We start from the raw sequence: 20687 nt of genomic DNA, 5'->3' as shown, positions 1-20687 counted from the left end.
TTGAAGTGAGATGCAATACTTATAGGATAATCAAACCCTTCCCCTTGTCCTGAATCCCGACTCCTCACTTGCCTTCCTCGAGCCCCCCTAGTCTTGCCCATGCACACCCCTTCTCCCTCAGCACAGCAGTTAGCACCCTCACCCTGGTACTGGTCTCTTGTATGCCTCTGTCCTGCAGTGCTGAGTGCTCTGCTGTGTGAGGTCACCCCCCCCCACCCCCCTGTGGGCTTCTTCCAGGTTCGGGGATGTTGGTGGCCCCTGAACCACCTGCGGTGCTGGGAACCATATCCCAGGAAGTCCCGGTGCAGAAAACTTGTTCCTCTTCCACCTTCCAGCCCTAACTAGAAATGGGACCCTGCTGAGCCTTTCCCCAGTCGTATGACCAGATTTCTTTCCAGAAGTGCTTTCTCACAAAGAATGACTTAGTTTCAGCAGGTCTTTTTTGAGAATCTCCTGTCTACTTCTGGGAATCAGAAATGCGGGTTTATATTTCTGGTGCTTATAGGGTGTCAGGTTTTTTGTTTGGTTTTGTTTTCAACAAAACACTTGGCCTCAGAAATTCAGTGCATTGGAGCTTAGTTGCCAAGAGCCTCCCTGCCAAGTGGCTGCACACGGCCCTGTCCTCCAAGTGCGTGCCTGGACAAAGGCTCCTGTCCTGCTGGGCCCTGCGGCTGCGGACAGCTCTTCCAGCGTGGATCACAGTGGGTCCCAGGCACCAGCTCCTCTGAGGGCTGCTTAGGCATTGCTCTTGGCTGCAGCTGTTAGGAATTCATGTCACTGAAGGATAAGCGTCTTAGAGAGTGAGCTAGCACTTTGCTGCAGGCACTTGGACCTAAGAACAGGAGGGGAAAGGGTAGGACCCAGGACAGTAGTCCTGGGCCAGCTAATTCCACTTGTCCTTCTCACAGGCGAATCTAGAACTCAGGTCTTCTCTCATCCTGATGCTTGCTATAGCAATGGAATACCTGTGGGAAGGGAGGACATTCATTGGCTCTTCAAAGAGAGCCAGTTGGTTCCCATGCTCATGAAACTCGAGGAAAATCCTCGACCCAGTGGGCCTCCACAAGGTGAAACATTTTAAGAGACACACGGTCTTGCCAGAGAACTGCTGGTTCTCTTCCTGGCTTTCACCAGAACTTCAGGATTAGAGGTTTCTAAGCAACAGACCATCTTGCTCCTTGCTACCTCCGAGCAGGGCAGGGGAGCCAGCCAGCCAGTAGTCAGGGTGATGGGGACAACTTTAAAGACCCGTGGCCAGTTAGAGGAGAATGGCAGAGCTACTAGGGCTTTCCCACACCAGCTGGGGCTTCTGTACCATCCCAGGGCTCAAAGAAGAGGTCACATACACCGTTCCCACCTCGGCAATGAGTACCCCGATGCTGGTTCCTGATAGCTGCTGTACTTTGTTCCTTCAAAGGGAAGTGGATCCACCAGTCCACATGGCTTATGCCTCCCTTTGGCCCCAAGCATCACCCAGCAGGTTCTGGAGCCTCAGCCTAGCTTGCTTCCTTTCAGCATCCCGAGCAGCCCTGGAGCCTTGTTTGAACTGGATTCATTTTAGCCAGCGACTCCCTGTCCTGCCTCCCCACCCCCACCCCGTGCGCCCAGTGCCCCTGGAGTGTGCACTGCCCTTCATCTGTATCCCAAGGCTCACTTCTCTGTGACTTCCCGGCTGTCCTGTTATTTCCCACCTCATGCTTTTCTTTTCAGCTGAACCTTATTCACAGTGAAATCAGTAATTTAGCCGGCTTTGAGGTGGAGGCCATAATCAATCCTACCAATGCTGACATTGACCTTAAAGATGACCTAGGTAATTGGGGATGGGGTTTGGCACCGCCAGCTGTCAGATGAAAAGTTATGGAACCCAGAATTTAGGCTCTTCATCGTCTCAAACTTCAGATGGTCAAGCCAAATTCCCAAATCCCAGTTGAACATTGGAAGGAAATCCTCAATGTTTACTCACTCCAAGCCATTTCAAATGGAAATGATCCGATAATGTTTCATTGAGTGCAATTGGCTATTTTCCCCTTGATTGTAAATGTATTGCTATCTAAATTCTCTTCCATAATGATCATACTGACTGCTGGTTACTTGGGAGGGATTTTTTAAAAATGTGTTTGTTTTTTTTTAGAACTGAAAAATCTCAGGTTACTACAAAATGATAGTTTCTCCATTTAAGCCCTAATTAGAAATGACAAAGCTTAAAAGCACTTGAAAAGGGAGAAAATTAAACTGCATCAGTATATCATTAAGTTGTCTTTAATCCACCAGTAAATTGGTTTCCCCTCAATTTACCACTTACTGTCACTTCCTCAATTTTTTCTAGAACTGAAAACAGTATATGACTGCATGCCAGCTTCATGAATTATTTGATTAGGGGATGATATTAAACAGAAGGGCAACATCTCTTTCTGGGTGAGCTCCTACAGAGGACAACTCTGCCTCAGAGCCACGGTGTCTCCCTGGTTGGGGGCAAGCTGAGAGGGATCCCTCAGTATCCCATTCTGTGGCTTGATCTTTGCCCGGAGAACTGTCAGCTCAGGGGCTCAGTGAAGGCTCCTGACCTCTCAGCCTTGAGCCTTGACAGGGGCAGCAGACTAGCAGAGGCCCACCAAGGTAGCTTCAGGCCTGATGCCGACCCAGGTTTGTTTTATAAACCTTTACCCCCGACCTTTGGCTACCTTTGTAAGGTGGCAGATTCGTTTACTGGCACAGATGCTCCTTCCAGAGCCCAGGCCCGACCCACACCAATTGGGTGTAACAGTGGGCCGGAAACATAGGAACTGGGACTCAAGAATGCCCTGCCCGGCCTTGTTTTCTGACCACATACTCTCTTCATATGGATATTTTCTTAAAAAAAAAAACAACAAAAAAAGGCCACAGGCTAGAAAAAGCAGGGATCCTATCTATCCAAAGTATGTTTTATGTGTAAAATACATGAAAATAAAGAGTGATAGAGTAAATGCTAGACCTGGAAACACATTTGTACACATTGAGCGGGAAAAAATAAAGTCAGTTCTCTATGCACACATACTGTTTTCTTGGTTTTCAAGAGCTGTCTCTTGAAGGCAGACCAAACGTTGAATGTCGTAAGACCAAAACTCCAGCTCTGAACGTTGACGGCTGCCAACAAAATGGAGAAACTCGTTGTTGTGGTTGGCCTGATAGTCCACGTTTTTTTTAAAACAGATGCCATGTTTTAGTAGCCTTCTCAGTGGGGTGCCAGTTTTATAGGCTTTTGCGAAGTGAAACGGGGCATTCGTTGTTTTGTTATTTCTTTTAATCTTTGGAAATGATCTCATGTGTGTGTTTCTCTTTTTTTGGACATGTCATTCAAATGTTTAATTTAAACATGTCACATTTGATATTCCTCCTCCTCCTCCTCCTCCTCCTCTTCCTCCTCCTCCTCCTCACCCCCATCCACATGTGCGCACACTTCGTGGACTGATTGCCCCTTGGGCTCACATGTTGGAATCGACCAGGTAGGCCAGCCCCGCCATTGGGGCATTAGTAAATGTGCCTGTGCGTGGGTCTCGGTCCAACACAGTTGATATACATTTGTTTACCTGTTATAGTTGCAAGTTGTACAGGCTGACATTGCCTCGATCGACAGTGATGCTGTCGTTCACCCGACAAACACTGACTTCTACACCGGTGGTGAAGTAGGTAATGCCTAGCCGGGTGCTGCCGAGTGTGTGTGTGCATGGTCAGTCGGCCGCCGCAGACAGCTTGATCCTTTGACAGCTATGCAGGGCTGCATTCATTTCACACTTCCAGCTGTCCCCGGCCTCCCCAAGGTCGACCTTGCTAAGGTCTCCAGTCCCCGGGCTGCAGACACGAGAGGTTCAGCTAGTTGGCAGCCAGGGTGCGTCATGCAGCTCACAGATGGGCTCGCTTCTGGTTTGGAAACTGGTTCGGCAGCATCATTTCTGCATTTGCTTCACGAGGCACAGCTTTGTCGGAGACTGGGTTCACCCGTGATTTCAGCTGTGGAGGGGATGCAGCCAGGTCGGCCGAGTGGCCTCCAAGACCACTGATGTGACCGCTGTGGACCAGACACATAGCAATACCTAGGCACAGGTGTCAGCACCGCTCCCCCCACTTTGGCATCGGAAGCACGCTTTCCTGAAGATGGCCTCAAGGCCTCAGGTGCACTCGGGCATTTTGAGAACACTCTCCCACACTGAGGTTCTCAGACCTTTATTGCATGAAAGTCACCTCATTCTGATGTGGGGTGCCTAGACCACTTGAGAAACTCTGCTAGACCCAGAAAGCTCCTTCCTGTTCCCTGGCAGCTGACACCCATAGTCATTTGGCTTCTGGCGCTCAACATCTGAGGGTGGGGTGAGGGAGAGAGAGGGAAGGCTGGGTGCCAAGCCCTGGGGCCGCTGGCCTGCTGCATGAAAGTCAGGTAGTGCCCTGCTCTAAGAGTATGCTGTGCTGCTTACGTGATGAGGGGGCATCCGGATGGATGGCAAAAAGGCACCGCTTTGGAGCTAGGTAGAAGGAGCGCAAATCCCAACCTTGCTATCTGTAGGTCATGAGAGCTGGGCCAGTTACTTAACTCCCCAGTGCCTCGGTTTCTCTGTCCTATCGCAAGAGTGATAATAGTGAGAGGATAACTTAAGCAAAGCACCTTGTTTTGTGTCTGCCTCCTGATTGGTGCTTACCGTATAGCCTTACTCTCACGTGTATCTAATGATTTTTACCATCGATGTGCTAGTCCTGAGAGTGGTGCCCTAGGTGTATATTTGAACACCACTTTCTAAAGTGGTGCCCTTGCTACGGGCAGAAGTGAAGTCATGTTGAAGGCTGAGGCTATGGGGATTTTCATGAGCGTCCCAGACAGTGGAAGTCCAACAGCTTAGCAATGCGAGGCTGTCCAGCTCTGTTTAGTGTCACGAGCAAAGCCCGCTGTTCACAGCCCGCCCTAGCCACTGGGATTTGGGCTGATTGCTCTCCTGGGCATTTTGGATCTCGGACGTGGATGGAAAAGACACACTGGACGGGAAGTTGGGATTCGCCAAGTCATCCAGGCCAAAATGAAATCAGGCTGTAGGCAATTAAAATAAACTCCACTTTCACAAGATTTTGGAGGAGTTTAAGAGCTCCTAAGTCAGACAGCTTAAGAGAAAGATATTCTTTCTCTTTATTTCTTGACCAAATGAACACTTGATGGGAGGGAAATAAACAGAACAGCTAAGGGCTTATCTTTCCACCAGGAGTGACTGAGGCCTGGGTTCATCCTGCCATCCAGGACTTTGGGTAAAATGGAAATTAGCACCCTTCGGGCGCAAAGGGGTCTCCCCCAGGCCCGAGGAGAAGAGAAAGCTGACTTTCTTTGCTGTGGCTGTGGAAGGGGTGCGTTCAGCAGGATTAGTTGTGCTGGGACATAGAGCTGGAGGCTTTGAGATGGAGTTAGGAACCAGCCGGGGGATAGCAGGGAAAGAACCTAGTCCTTCCTAAACCGTGATCAGAACTGGTGCTAATCCTTTCCCCTGTGAGGTGCTTGCCCTCCCCCCACTGAGGTGCACAGGGGAGGCATGCTGAGCCTCAGTGACTTCTAAGTACCCTGGGTGCATGAGCTTGCCCGAGGTCAGGGGGCCCATCACTCACGGACACTGTCACGGCTGGAAAAGAACCTCCACAGGTCCAGATGGCTTCACTGGCCGGCCGGAACCCTAAATGACTGTGCCAGAACCCAGGTCTTCCAAAGCCCACCTCAGTGCCTTTTCTCAGTGAACCAGTCCAGACTAGTACTGAACCCACCTATCTTTTACAATGCCAAAACAATGACAAACCAGATTCATGCATGGCCTCAATTGGTTCCAGCTCCCACTTTGATGTGTGAGAGGGGAAAAGAGGAAGCTAGGACACGATCACTCTATTTCTCCCATTGGGTGTGAATTCCTGAGACCCAAGACTGCTGGAAGAAGGAATGCCAGTGCAGGAATGCTTAGCCCCGTGATTAACTCTTACCCATCACAGTTCTTTCTAACAGTGAAATAGACCACAGGCTTAGCCTGACATATGCCCAAGCCTAAATTTTCGCTTAGGCTGTTTTGAACACCAATACTTATGCCTGCTTTCTAAGCATGAAATAATGTTCTTGTTCTCATGGGAGTAACACGTGTTTATGCTTGGGGGCAAAGAAGCCAATTGCTTTATGATTAACCCTGAAGTGAAGCCTAAAAAACAAGAGTCTTACATTACTAGTGTTGACAATACAGTCGAAATGGGCCTGTTTCTTGTTACAAAGTACACGTGTGTCTACATGAACATGTGCGTACATATGTGTGTGTAGGAGTCCAGTCCTGACCGGGTGATTGCCTGCAACCTAGGGTTCAATTTTTAAGTTTGGGAAATGCATTGAGTGTATTTTAACTTGCAAATTTCACTTCTAATTAAAGCGAGATTTAATTATAAGTAAAAAAATTTTAAAGTAAACACTCTTCCTAAGATCAAACACCTTTAATTCCAAATAAGCCCATTTTCTTAATCGTTTTTGCTTTAGAGAGGAGCTGGTAGTATTCCTCCAGTGCTGATCTTATTTTGCCTCCCAAATTTCTCAGTTCTCCCCGAAGAGCATATAGGGGTAGAGGATGCACACCTAAAATAGTTGCACCTAGAGCGTATTTGTTTCCCTCCTGCAAACTTGAGAATGGGTCAGGAGGGAAGGCCCGACCAGGTGTGGCGGGCAGCAGTGTTTGGGACCCAGCAGATTCAGAATTCAGAGGCGTTTTTCTCGGCTGCATGATATTTTGAGTGAACCCGTAATTGGGCCTCACTCCTCTGGGTTGTATCCTCAGAGTCTCCCCTTCCTGCCGGGGGGAGGTGGCTGTGAGGCCTGACCCTGCTCCCTCATGCCTGTCTGGCCACCGTTTGTGACGCTGGTCTTTGTCAGAAACAGACAGCAGCTGTCACAGCAGTTAGAAGTCTCTGGAGTGGATGTGTTTTCCCTCCTGACACCTCTGCTATTTTAAGTGTCTGTGACTGCTTTCCAAGACAGGCGGAGGCGTGAGGGCAGTCTGGGCTAATAAGGGATGTTGGATCCTACCCCAAGCATCCCGTGCTAATTGCTCTTTAAAAGCAGGGCCTGCTCTTCGCCATCCTAGAGCTCCCTGGGGGTGCCGGCCTGCCGGTCACGTTCATGCACACAACCCCAGACTTCCTGCAGTGGGCCGGCGTGCGGGCCAGTGCCTGCCATCAGCCCCGGTGCCGTCTCTTTTGTGACAGTGCCCAGACGATGTGCTCTTCCTTCCAGATACTTCTTGGGGTTAGTTCACTCCTGCAGAACAAGCACGCCAGTGAGGCAGGTTTTTCTAAGAGAAAAAGACCTAGTCCCGACAGGGTGAATCCAAAGAGAATTTGGGCTGGTGCACTCTGATGCGCCCTGACTGACACCTACTACAGTGTGCCGAGTGCATCTCCGAATTTTCCAAGACAAATGGTGAATCTTAAGGGGAGTATTTTATCCTCTTGTGAGGAAAAGTACTTTAAAATGTGCAAAACTGATGAATCAGAGCTTAAGGAAGAGAGACCCCATTCTGGCCAAACTTTAAAGGACGATGTTGTCACACGTTTTCAGTGCCGCCTGTTGTGCCACACGAGGCATTTAACCAACAGGCCTCACAGGTGTTGGTAACCTTGTGTGGGAACCCGGTTTTCCTGGCAGGAATTGGGTACTTAGCAAGAACCCGAATTCCAGAAAAGGTGCTGCCTACCTCTGCTGGGTTTAACCTTGAAAATCTGGTGAACAGTCATCTTCTTTTACAAACTTTCATGTAGTACAAGCTCCCCTTTAAGCTCTGCTTCTGATGTTGCCTTCCTTTACCTAAAGTGATTCTGAGTCATTAGTGTGATGAAGGAAATACTGTCTGAGGCCATTTTTTTCTTTTTTTTTTTTATCTTTTTTCTTTCCTTTTTTTTTTTTTTTTTTTTTTTTTGTATTCACCTTTGACACCAGAGCTGCAAAATAGGAAAGAAGTATGGTCATAACGGTGGTCCAGAGGTGACCAAATCTGAATGCTTTCTTCTGGGCACACTGCCAAGGGGAGAGCTGGCTCCCTGATGGGAACTTGGTATGCTTCCCCTAAAGCCTTCATATTTGGGGGTTCTCCTCAGAGAGAAGAAAATCTAGGGGCGGGGGGCATGAGCCTCAGAAGCCAACACCATCTGATTTCTCATGGCGAGAAATGCAGGACAGGCACGCTTGCAGGGAACAGGCGTGTCCCATGTCCCTCGTATCTCTGGCATATCCAGGATTGCCCTGAGTCACCCCCAAATGTCGGATAGCAAAGCCAGCTCAGTGGTAATTGGCCAAGTGGTGAATCTTTTCTAAATTTCACTTTCATGACTTAACCAAGTCTTAGTTTCCTGTTTTGCAGCTGTATGGAAATTTAGCTGGTCAGATCATTTGAAGTATGTAATCACCTGACATGCTAAGTGTCTGTGTGTGCCCTGAGATGCAAGAATGACAGTCTGACCTCACCCTGTCCTTGTCTAGGAAACACGCTGGAGAAGAAAGGTGGCAAGGAGTTTGTGGAAGCTGTTCTGGAACTCCGAAAAAAGAACGGGCCCTTGGAAGTAGCTGGAGGTGAGCTGGGGCAGCGCCTTGCTTATTTGGCCGTGGCCCGTGCAGCATTAGGAAAGCCTGATTATGAGGCATCTTGGAACTCAGGAGTGCGTGTCCACGCAAACCTGTCTCCAAGCCGGTTAGCCTTACAAATTTGGACTTAAAACACATGCAAATTGTCGGGGGGAGTGTAAGGGTTGTGAAAACTACCTTTCCAGTTTTTTTCTTTATTGCTCAAAATAGCTTTTAAATGTTTGGTGTCTAGACTCTGATTTTAAGGAATTACAGCATTCGAGTTTGGCAAAGCTGAGAGCTGAGAATTGTAGGCAGTGATACTGAGCCATCTGCAAAAGTGCTGGCGAGAAGTGCAAATTAATCATTTTCATTCAGCCATCTGTGTGTTTAATGGGCAAAATAGAAATCGACATTTTTCATTTGCCAGTCACACCTTTCCTGATACCAAGGGTAAGAAAATAGCTTGGAACCGGATGTGTGGAGAATGATTGCTAAGAGCTAGTGGCAGAGCCTTCTTCCTGCTACTGGCCTGGATTTTGGAATTGGAGGTGGTCCGTAGGAGGTGAAGGACAGAGGGCCTCCTGAGGACCTAGGGGTCCAAACAGTGGGGTGAGGCCCGGTTCACTCCACCAGTGATGTGAGGACAAGCCATTCCCTTCCTTTGGACTCTGGTTCCTCTTCATACTGGATGGTCCCCAGTGTCCAAGCTGTCTTGCAAATCCTACTGCTGCTTTAAAAATGACTCTTAATTGAATACAGGTGTCAACAGTGACTGTGTGACTTCTACACAAGCCCTCTTTCAGAGGGTACACCAGTGACCCTCTTTCACCAGTCATCCTGGGCTAGGCACGGAGCCGGGTGTGGATAAGAGGGTAGCGTTCGCTTTGCCCTGGACCTCTGCCTTGCCCACTTTCTTTTGCTTGCAATGAGTGTGGTGTCAGGTAGGGTACCTTTCCAAGTCCTTACAGGCATTTCCACCAAAGTCCCACATTGAACAAGGGAGAACTGATGTAGTATTAACTACCCAGCCAGGGGCTCCTGACCTTTCTTCAGTCCCTTCCCAGAACCTGTCTGTGCCACCCTGGAGGTGCTTCCCATGGGTGGCCCTCAGATGGAGGTGTGGTGAGAGGTCAGCCTGGTGCTTCCATACCCCAAACTCAGCAGGTGACACCTGGGCCACCGCTGATGCAAACCCATTACCTTTAGCCTGGCTGAGGATATGGTTGCCTGTTTGAATAACTCATTTTGTCCTTGATATTAAGATCAATTTTAGAAAAAGTTTTAGAACATTTAAAGGTGGTGTAAAACCTTAGCCCTGGCTGCACTAACGGATGATGATCACAGTTACCGATGTTTCTTTCCAGTCTCTTCCCACGAATCGTTCAGCAGTGACTTCTCCCGAGGACAGACCAGTGCGTAAACCCCCCACATCTCATGTTGCTATAGGTCAGCACTTGAGCCCAGAGTCAAGAGTCAAACTGAGACCTCTTAGTTCAGAGCTGTTTCTCTGCACCATGAGGCACTACCTACAGATCACTCTTCCCCAGTACCTACTAGTGCCACAGCAGACCTGACAGTCCTACCCACGAGGACGGTCACCCCAAGTGGGCTCAGGCAACAATCAGACCATAGCAGCGATGTGGGGCCTCAGTGTGTTCCTGTACAGAAATGGTGCAGGAGGCACTCGGCAAACCCAGTACCCAGAACCACCACCTGTGCATTGCACCTTTGGGAACAGGAGTCCCAGAACATGCTCTCGGAGACCCGGCGCTGACTTGGAACACTTCCTAAGGGATAGCACGCCCGAAGCCAGTGCCTTTAGTTCTGATGAGAAGGCAAAGCCTGAGGGAGGGAGCTGGGTGCGGTGTAGAGATGTGTAGTGGGGAAAAGGCAGCTCTGCCCGGAACAGAAACCAGTTCCAGCGTGAAAGAACAATTTAATTCTGTCAAAAACGAAGATCAGTTCAGGAGGAGAGGCGGGCACCAGAGCTGCCAGTCATGTTGCTTAGTGGCTCATTAAATGGAGTTGCTTTCCTAATAGGTTTATCCTGAACTCTGCCGGGGAGATTTATAGACACGTCATAATTATGTGTACAGGAGTTCACAGGAGGAAGGGGGCTTAGAGATCCCCAGAGGCGAATTTGAGGCTGCAAACATTCTGACACAGTCAGTCAAGTTAGGTGGTTCAGGGTCCGCCTCTGGGAGGATGTACAGAGAGGGCTGGCTGTAATCTTGGCTAAAATTCTTAGTGGCGGTGCATCTCAATGCCAGCTTTCCAAGGGTGGCCCTTGGCCTGGTGTTTCCCGAGAAGACTCGCTGGTGAGCAGTTTCTAGGGGGACATCAGAAGCACAAGATGGCAGGCAGCTGCAGCGCTCCCTGGATGCAGGCCACAGGGGAGCCTGGGGGCGCGCTGCAGCTGGAGGGCGCTGTGTTGGGTGTGTGAGGGACAGAACTCACTGTTCCTGTCTTGTCTCCCCCAGCTGCTGTCAGCGCAGGTCACGGCCTGCCTGCCAAGTTTGTGATCCACTGTAACAGTCCGGTCTGGGGTGCCGACAAGTGTGAGGAACTTCTGGAAAAGACGGTGAAGAACTGTCTGGCCCTGGCAGACGATAAGAAGCTCAAGTCCATCGCGTTCCCGTCCATTGGCAGCGGCAGGTAAGGGCACATCGTGGCTTGTGAGGTCATTATACTTAGCTGCATACTTAGCCCATAATCGTGGAGCTCTGACTTGTGCACGGTCAGCTAAGGCTGTTTTTGAGCCATCTGCTTTAGTCGAGAAGACCCAAAGCACAGGGGGGGAAAGAATACAAACATTAAGCAACGGTGAACGGCAATTGAAGAGACGGAGTGAGACAGGAAGACTGAGGAACGTATCAAATTTCCTTTGTGACAGCAGATGTCAGCATAGAAAGTGACTTCAGGGTGTAGTGGGACCATCAGAGATGGCAGTTTAGAGAGTGAACCTGGCAGGACACGAAGACTCAGACATGAGGGAAGTGGAGAGGACAGGGGAGGTGTGAAAGCCAGGACCTTTGTTCCAGGAGCACCCTCCCAGCCACAGCATGCCTCTGCCCCTTACCTTTGTATCTCTGGCATCCTTCACTCGCCCCCCCCTCCATCCCCCCCTGCAACCTGCCAGCCCTGTCTCCATGTGTCCTGCTGTCTGGCTCGTGCAAGGCGGACATGAATGGACACTTCTGTGTCAGTGACATAGGGCTGGGTCTGCTCTGGCTTCCAGCGTTGAAGTAGCCCCCAGTAATTCTGGGTGTGCATTAAAAGAAATTAGAGCTCTGAGAAGGGAGAGTGCTTTGGGAACTCCGTGCCATGATGCAGGGGCGGTGTCCCAATTCCCATCACATCATGGGGTCCTCCCTGTCCCGGTCTGTGCCTCATGCCTCACACTCTGGATTTGGCACCAGAGGCTGCAGCTGTGGACATCTTGGGCCCAAGAGGGCCATAACCCAGGGCTGTGTATTGGCCGTGGCTGCACCTGGGGCATCCGATCCAGACTGTGCGCCCACTTGGGTCTCTGCCATCGGACCCTCCCGGTGCCCAGGCAGGGCTGTGTGGCGGCCATATACCGGCTTCCTTTGACACTGCAGGCCGCACAGGGTGACCATCCTCAACCCCCTTCCTCATGTTTAGAGAAAGCACCTCTTTTCAAAGCACTTCCCCTCCGAACCCACGAGGAGCAAAGAGTAGAGTTTGCGAGCGCCATCTTGGGCAGGCTTTGTAATGATGCCTCTCTGAACACTGCTGCCACTGGGGTTCCACACCTCAAGTGACACAGCTAGCCCTGGGCAGGCTTCCTATCACGTGGCACCGGGAGGTCTGCCCCAGCTGCCCTGTTCCCACAGTATGTGGGGGGGGGGGAAGAGGGGCCCTCAGGGGACAGTGATAGCTCATGCCAGCGCCCCACCCTCATGCATGCCCACAGTCTCCCTACCCTGTACGCTGAGTGCCACTTCACTGCCAAAGTGAGAGACATCCAGAGGTATGTGATGACACGTGTTGGTCTGGGTGCCGTCCACACTTCCGGTCTGTGCTTTTAAATCCTGTTCTCTTTTGCCAAGAGCCTATGTTGAACGTCACTTTGCAACACCATTTAAGGGTCTCTTAAAAGAAAAGCTAAAGGAGAGGGACCATTGAAAGCCATTTGCTGTCAGGCTGCTGTCAGTTGGGTGTCACAGCCGGTGGCAAAGACAAAAGCCACCATTGTAAGGTCGTCAGCACCCCCCCCACCCGCCCCTAGCTTGAAATTTCCCCAGAACTAGAGAGATGTGTAATGGGTGCCAGAGTCGATTTCGAACCTTTTTTTGACAAAGTGCTTCTGAATCAGAGTTTAAGTAGCCAGCTTCCTGCTTCTTCCACATCCTGTAGACGGTCTGTTCTTTGGCACAGTGCTGCTGTGTGACCTTCGCTAAACGAGTTAGCCTCTCTGTCCGTGGCCTCCCTTATCAGTGAGCACGGCTTTGGGGATGGCCCTCCCTCACAGATGGTCCTGAGGCTCAATTAGTGCTTCGGATGCACTTTGATCTGCTCTGATGAAAGGTGCTTCCGAAGAAAGAAGCAACAGGAGCCTTTATTGGAGGTAATAATTTCATATTCTTTCATATAGCTATTGGGAAACTTTTAATTGAAGCATAAAAGTAATTCTCTACATTTTTCATGGAGTAAGAAGTTTTTAAAAACAATCCATTGAAAGCTTTTAAGAGGGCAGAATGCCAAAGGCAAGCACATGTGCAATGCCAGTGGCCCCACATCTGTCAGGCAGACCTTGCCCCACAGAGCCATGTAAACAGCTGCCCTCTCTTTCATGAGTAAAGATTAGGATTACACCAGAGCCGGCCTGTAAATCACAGTGGGTTTTAGGAGGGGAAATAAAAAGCTTGTTTGTGGCATCCAGTGTCTCCGGCCTAAAAGTCGGGTTGGAATGAAAATAATAGAAATGCAAACATGTTGGCAAGGAGCAGAGGGGTCACTTTCTCTCAGCCAAGGCCCAGCATGTGGAAGGCCATCCCACCCTTATGCCCTCTCCCTGTAGCCCCCGGGAGGCCAGACCCTGACCTCAGGGAGACTGTCCTTGGGTACTATGGTCACAACATTCATGGATACCCCCACTCTCTCAGCTCTGTGTGACATTAGGGGGCGACCCCCTCTCTGGAGGGGTAGGATATAGGGAATGGGTAGTTTGGAACTTTGATTAAACTCTCTGTAGATTTATGAGCTTCAAGGCCAGTTCATTTTTTTTCAAGCTACCATTTATGGGTATTCATTGAGTCCCACATACTGTGCTAAACCCTTGATCTGCATTATCTCACAACACCCTTACAGGGTGAGCACTGTCATTAATTCCACTAAAAGAAAAAATAAAAAGGAAGCTGAGAGGGGTTAACTCGCTCCCCTGAGGTGACACAACTTAGACGGGGGAGAGCCCGAATTTTAGGGCAAGTCCTTGGCCAAGATGAGAGGCATGGAGCCCCTTCCAGACCCCATTTGCTCTCCACCAGAGGATCGCCCCACTGCTTGAGGGTGCTGTACAGGAGGAGGTTTTAGGGAAGCTCAGAAACCCCACTGGGGAAGTCCCTGACTTCCCTGGGCCCAGCCGTCAGCCTCCCTCCACCTTGAGAATTGGCCTTAGAAGAGATAGGAAGAAACCAAACAGAACGGGCAGAATTACCTACTAGCCTAAGACAAGAACATCTGGAAAGAAGGCTACAGGCCACACGGGGGCTGTGCTCCCCAGTCCATGCCCCCCACCATGTCCTCTGGAAGTGGAGCCCACTGCTCTCAGCTGCTGCCCTGGTCTCTGCCTCTGGAGGGAGTGGCCTTCAGGCAGCCCAACTTGACAAAGGCACTTGCTCAAAGCTACATAGAACATGGAAAATGGAAAGGCACAGGAGCACCGTGAGAGGGAAACCTAATCCTACCAGAAAAAACGACCACACAGGGACACACTTTCCTAAAGTCACTCAACCTTTTGTGACATCCAGCCCTACCCTCTTGCAAACCGCCAGGACAATTAGACAGGTGGACCAGTCCCATAAAAACCAGAGTCCGTCTAGAATCCACCTTTAATCCTGCTCTGCCTTCAAAGGCAAGCTGCCAGTCTGTCTCCTCCAGAACAATCTTCCTGGACGCCTCCAACCCCCGAGACATAGCCTCTCCCCACAGGAGCTTCCAGGGTCCCTGATCAGGCTGTGCAACACAGCTCTTGGCTTAGAGTCCTGTGTGCCTGCTGTGGCCAGCCCTGCAGGTGAGCTCACTGATAACAGAGACACTTAGTGATGCCCCATCGAAGGTGGGGGCCCAGCAGGGCTGGAGGCATGACAGTCTCTTATGGGACATGGCCCTTGTGAACCCAGAACCCCTGCGGTCCAGGTGGAATGCAAGAACAGACAACCAATATGTAGCCCCCAGCCATCACTGAGCAGGCTGACTCAAAGGGTGCGACAGCTCATGTCCCCTTTCACTAGTCTAGAGAAACTGAGGCTGAAGACAACTGAAATGACTTCAGGGGAAGCTCCTTAGTTGGCTCAAGACCAAAAGGCTGGAGTCTAGGACACTTGCCTGCAGAGTAACTTAAGGCACATGCCTTAACCATGGCCCCTGGCAGGCCCCATGGGACCTAAATGGGACTATGAGGGACACCTGCCTCTTGGCATCAGAACCCCATGTACCCACGTCAAGGAGACTAATGCTTGGAGAGGTTAAGGCCCCTGCCCCAGGGCAACTGGGCTTCAAACCCAAATCTAACACTACAAGGGAAGCCCCATTCCCCTTACTCTACTGTGCGTTGGGGGAGGGGGCATCTGGTCTTCTCCAGAAGGTGGAAAGAGTGACTGTTGCTAGGGGAGGTGGGCCCGAAGACTTGGCCAAGCAGGGATGGTCACTGGGGACAGCTGCAGGGAAGCAACAGCAGGGACCCCAACCAGCCAGGAAGCCAGGAGATGAGAGAGACCCCACAGACCAGTGATGCTTCTGAAGCTGGCCCACACAGCACCACTGACCCTGTGTCACCCTGCCATACCATGCGTGCCAGTAGTCATCGCTGACTGGGCATCGCAGACCCCGATGGCCTTCTGGGGGCCTGAGGCCGACATTGTCGGCACAGGGAAAGCGCAGTGGTGACAGCGATCATGGGGCCTGGGAGGAAGACAGTTTTGTACTACGTGAGCCTCTAGAAAGATGCTGCCAGACTGCCTGTTCTATAGACGCCATTACCAATTGAGGATGTTCTGCATGTTGTCTTGTTCAATACTCACAGCCCCCAGGGATGACAGGTGCCTTGCTTACCTACCCCATTTCCCCGGATGACAGACAAGACACAGAGGCAGGGCCTGGACTCAAATCCTGTGTGGCTCCGTGGCTTGAGCCTCTAACTGCCCTGCTGCTGGGCCCTCCTGAGGACGGGAGGCCATCTGGGCCTCTGCAGCGACACAGCTGCCCCTGACTTGAGGGCTCCGGGTGTGGTGTGTAAAGCACTGCCATGAGAACAGCTGCTGCTATGCTCCATTTTGCTACAAGCACCGCTCACTTTGGCCACGAGAAAACATTCTGGAGCCATGAAAACATAAAGAAAGGAATCACCTTCCCCACTCCTTCCTGGCGGCCTGCGTGGTCCAGAACAGCTACGGTCCCTTGGCTGCATTTTTTCTTTAGGCTGTGGTTGCCTAGGACAGAGGGATGGGTTTGTCAATAAGAGGTTCTCCTGGAAATAAGTCAAATTCACTTGTACCCAACAACCTTGAAAGAGACCAGCCCGTGCTCCATTAACAGTAGGGCTGACAGATACTGATACTACGGGCCTAGAGCCTTCGATCCCCACCTTTTCTCCCTCACTTCTAGGTTCTTAACCTTGGGGCCCACCCTGTGAGCTCAGATTAAAACCTCCTTGCTGGCTCCATACAGAACAGTGGTTCTCAAAGGGTGTGCCCTCGACCTGCCCAGTCCGATTCCCTGGACAGAGCCCAGCAAACTGCATCTGAATAAGCCCTCCCTGATCTTGACACAGGCTGCTCGGGAGGGTGGGCCAGGCTACCCGTCCTGCCTCGGCTTCCAGGCACTTCCGGAACTCCTGCAGATCTGGCCACTGGCTTTTCTCGCCAGGGATGAAGTTAGAGGCCGTAATCTGAGTTTACAGTGGGAAAGTAAATATTGGCTCTTTGTGAGACACTTTAAAGGGTCCCTTATTCCAGTGACCCCCGTGACCCTGTAACGGCATAGCCCTCCCCCAAAGCTGGCCCTGGTCTCACCCTCAGGACTGGGGCTGGGTGAAGGGCAGCCTGTACACGCTCAGGCACCCACAGCGGGTGTGAGGTGGACCCCCCCACAACAGTCATGTATACACGTGCCCCTAGGAACGTGCCCCTAAAATGGGAAGTTGAGTTCATGTCTTCGAATACTTGCCAACACGTGCCTTTTACCAGACAACCTATCCTGTGAAAATGCTCAGGGCAACTCTGTCAGGGGTGATGAGAACAGCTTCTTCCCAGAATGAGCTTGCAGATCTGAGAGTGGATGGGGGGAAGGGGAATAACTTGCTTTGTGGGTCCCACCTTCTCCCCCCTTCCAGCGAAACCTTTCATTCAGCATGGTCCCCACCACCCTCCGTCCTGCCCCACCTGCTGGGCACCCTTCCTGTGCTGCTGGTAGACAGAGCACCCAGGATCTGCTCCAGGGGAGTCTGGGCCTGACACCCCCTTCCTGCAGCTGGTACACTTGTGCAGCTCTTCCTTCGGCCTCTGAATCCCGCTCCTCCCGGGCAGTCCTGTGCTGGCTGGCTGCCTTGTGGGCGCCGTGTGGCTGAGGACGAGCCTCACACCCCACTGTTGCCCAGAGGCCCCTCGGCACAGGCTGGGAACATGCCCCGGGTGACACCCCCTGTCTGCTAAGAATGAGCTTCACTTCCAAACCATCTACAAGTACTAGGGATCCATCTTCCAGCTGGGCGAAGCCCCGTTGGATGAAAACCAAGTCACTAGAATGGTTTTGCCCTGTGGCCCTGAGATGTGCTTTGTACTGACAACTGGAGAGTAAGTGTGGCTCTCCAGAGGAATAAGCTTAGGTAGTTCAAAACTCAGAGGCACTTAGCAAGCAAGGCTCAGAATGTTCTAAGAAAGCCTCCACCTTATGCATTTGAAAACCTCTCACCTGGCAGCAGGCACCCCATCTGAAGGAGGGGTGTGGCCTAAGCTGGCAGGCTGGCCCAGCACTTTGGATACAATGGTCCACAGGCTGGGGGCTCTGGAAGACTGCAGATCTGCCAATGAAAAAAGAAATCCCCATGAAACCTGGCCTCAGACTCTCACCTGATGTACCCAGGGGGTCAGTAAGGGATCTGAATCCAGACCACTGGCTCAAAACCCACATCCTTTCTGCCAGCCTAGGCAAGCCGCTATGTTCCTGCCACTGTCCCGGGTTTCCTGGGTCCTGCACCTGCTGTGTTGACCAGGAACAGCCCCAGGCACATGTAGAGCAAGAGACTCCAGTCTCTCTAGGCCTCATTTCAGATTCTGCCCGAGTCTGAGCCCTACCTCCAAAATTCTCACCTTTTACCTTAAGTGGAAATATGTGAATTCACAGCCGTCTGGAGGGGAAATTTGAATGCCATTTCTTGAGATAAAGAGCCCCCTCGGCCAGGAGTCGTCCCCTGCACTCCCAGCCCCCCATGGCCTGGCCTATGGGTGATAGCAAGCTGGTGGGTCCTGGGATGCACTCCAGGCCAGCAGCCCCAGCACCTGTCAAGTCTAAGGCCCACATGAAGGCTTTAACACCCCTATGTGTGTGAACAACAGTCCCCTCCTGTAGAAGCTCCAGCCTCCAGCTGTCCCATGGGGGAGGGGTGGCGTCAAGCCCCGTCCTAGTCACAGTAACACTGGGAACAGAAATGTGGGAACTCACACTACCCCTGGGAGACTCCACGCAGGAGACACAAGTCGTGCGTATGTGCTTGTTGCTTGGCCCTTCCCCTGTGTGTGAGCAGCCCTCGCAGGCACTGAGGCCCCTCGAGGCGAAGCACAGCACCCAGCCCTGGGGGCCTCCGGGAGGGAGGGCGGCAGGCCCATGGCCACGGAGGCCCCTGGTTGCTGAACCCCCTTCTCTCCTGCAGGAATGGCTTTCCAAAGCAGACGGCAGCTCAGCTGATTCTGAAGGCCATCTCCAGTTACTTTGTGTCAACGATGTCCTCTTCCATCAAAACGGTGTATTTCGTGCTTTTTGACAGCGAGAGTATAGGCATCTACGTACAGGAAATGGCCAAGCTGGACGCCAACTAGGCTGAAGTACAGAAGCAGCCTGCGCCGCGCCCCCGCCTCCGATCTGAAAGAAAGAAAGAAAAATCCCCTTCACGCCTGTTGGGAGGCGGAACCCTTTCATTTCCAGTTTTGCTCATCTAGGGAAGATAAGGTTTTGGTTTCCAGTTTAATTGTTTTTGACCTTCTAAAATGTTTTTACGTTAGCACTGATAGTTGGCATTACTGTTGTTAAGCACTGTGTTCCAGACCGTGTCTGACTTTAGTGTAACCTAGGAGATTTTATAGTTTATTTTAATGAAATCCTGCTTGACGCAGAACAGCGGGGAGAGCAGTGTCTTCTACTTGTGGCCGAATCCAGGAAGCCTGTTTTGTAACCGTGTGTCGTGGTGCTTTATTGTACACCCAGTGGCGTTCTTTTTACTCTAATGTTCCTTTTTTTTCCTCAAGAAGAAAGATCATGAATTTGCAGCAGACTTCATTTTTGTTTACTTTTTGTCTTAATGATGGATTTGAAAATGAAAGATTTAAAAGGCAGAACAGAATCTGTTGTCCTTAATTATATTTGCGATTTGGAATTTGTGTGAATCGATTTAGTAAAATGTTAAATTGCTGTGGTGACTGGCTTGTTTCAAGTTACTGTGCCCTTGAGCCCTAGGTGGACTTCTCCTGTCACAGGATGGGGGACGAGAGCAGCTGCCCCCAGAGCCACCACAGGGCCACCGCTGCCTGGACACAGGAGCATCCTCAGGCCCTAATGACTGGTAGGGGGAGCTCATTTAAAGTCTCTCCTTCCATCCTTGTGACACTCGGGCAAGGGCGTTCTCCCCATTTCACAGGTGAGGAAGCAGGTATACTGAAAGCCATGTGGGTGGTAAGTGGCAGACTGGTACTTGAGCCCAGATCTTCAGAATCTGAGCCCAGATCTCTCCTCCCGTCTGCCCCCTCCTGACAGTCTCACTGGTTCATGGACGGGCCCAGTGTCCCCGGGCCGCTTGCCACATGGAGCTGGCGAAGCCTGGAGACTTCTGCCGGAGCTGGGTCGGGCCTCTTGTTCCTGTAGGACAGGGTCCCTGCGGCCAAAAACTTTCCAAGGGCAAGGTGCCACTCCCAAGGTCCCCGAGATGTGCTCCCAGCTTTGACATGCTTTCTCACAGCTGTGGGTGTTTAGTGATGCAGATTACAGCTGACCCTTGAACGAGGTGGGGGTTCGGGGCACCAACTCACGCCCAGTTGAAAGTCCAAGTCTAATTTTGACTCCCCCAACACTTACCTACCAATAGCCTACTGCTGACTGGAAGCCTTGCTAATAACATAGCCGATTGTATGTTACGTGCATTATAGGCTGTATTGCTACAATAAAGAAAGCTGGAGAAAAGAAAATGTTAAGAAAAACGGAAGGAAGACAAAATACATACACCGTGTTATACTGCATTTATCAAAAAAAAAAATCCTTGCGTAAGTGGACCTGTGCAGTTCAAACACATCTTGTTCAATGGTCAGCTGTATTTACGGAGATCCCAGCTGGACGACAGTGGCTAAACCTTGTGTTACCTAAATTCAGCAAAACACAGACACTCTTTGCTTCAGAAGGTACATTTGCCTAAAATGCACAGAAGACCATTTCTCTCTAAAAAGAAATAGGCCTGCTTCTAGAACAGACTTTAACCAGGAGAAAATATGCAGCACACACATATCAGAGATGAACATAAAGGATCAGTTTTCCTTTCCCAACTGTGCCTAATGAAATCAAAATAGAAGTCCCAAGCCATCACACAACCATGCTTTTCAATGAAAAGGCAACTGCTTCTAACTCAAACCTGAAAGACAGTTTTTTCCAAGTT

The 20687-nt window shown here is 50.9% G+C and overlaps 1 protein-coding gene and 1 long non-coding RNA gene across 8 annotated transcripts in view; one reads left to right on the top strand and one right to left on the bottom strand.

Moving 5' to 3' along the window:
- Window positions 1-19456, top strand: part of LOC106989149 (core histone macro-H2A.1) — a 78777-nt gene extending 59321 nt beyond the window's left edge. For 2 of the 4 annotated variants that reach the window (XM_027076650.2, XM_027076651.2), the window contains exons 6-9: window positions 3576-3666; window positions 8507-8596; window positions 11071-11245; window positions 18702-19456. In XM_027076650.2, the coding sequence (XP_026932451.1) occupies window positions 3576-3666; window positions 8507-8596; window positions 11071-11245; window positions 18702-18867 (522 nt within the window). In that variant the 3' untranslated portion in view covers window positions 18868-19456. Of the gene's footprint in view, window positions 1-1710; window positions 1811-3575; window positions 3667-8506; window positions 8597-11070; window positions 11246-18701 lie in introns of all 4 variants that reach the window. The other 2 variants (XM_027076648.2, XM_027076649.2) reach the window with 1 other exon arrangement.
- On the bottom strand, window positions 10507-18704 carry LOC128315243 (uncharacterized). Of its 4 annotated transcripts, XR_008297825.1 has the most exons (5): window positions 18499-18704; window positions 17744-17852; window positions 16181-17100; window positions 12537-12718; window positions 10507-11353 (listed from the first exon to the last, which is right to left on the bottom strand). It is a non-coding gene; the product is annotated as an uncharacterized LOC128315243 (long non-coding RNA). The 4 variants fall into 4 exon arrangements; XR_008297829.1 differs by lacking the exon at window positions 10507-11353 and having other exon boundaries at window positions 11717-12718; window positions 18494-18704; XR_008297831.1 differs by lacking the exon at window positions 10507-11353 and having other exon boundaries at window positions 11717-12718; window positions 16181-16263; window positions 18494-18704.
- Window positions 19457-20687: the final 1231 nt, after the last annotated feature.

Source organism: Acinonyx jubatus, chromosome A1 (assembly GCF_027475565.1).
Source record: "Acinonyx jubatus isolate Ajub_Pintada_27869175 chromosome A1, VMU_Ajub_asm_v1.0, whole genome shotgun sequence".
In the NCBI taxonomy this organism is placed as follows: domain Eukaryota; kingdom Metazoa; phylum Chordata; class Mammalia; order Carnivora; family Felidae; genus Acinonyx; species Acinonyx jubatus.
The sequence above is the reverse complement of the archived record's forward strand: the minus strand, read 5'-3'. Positions and strand labels throughout refer to the sequence as shown.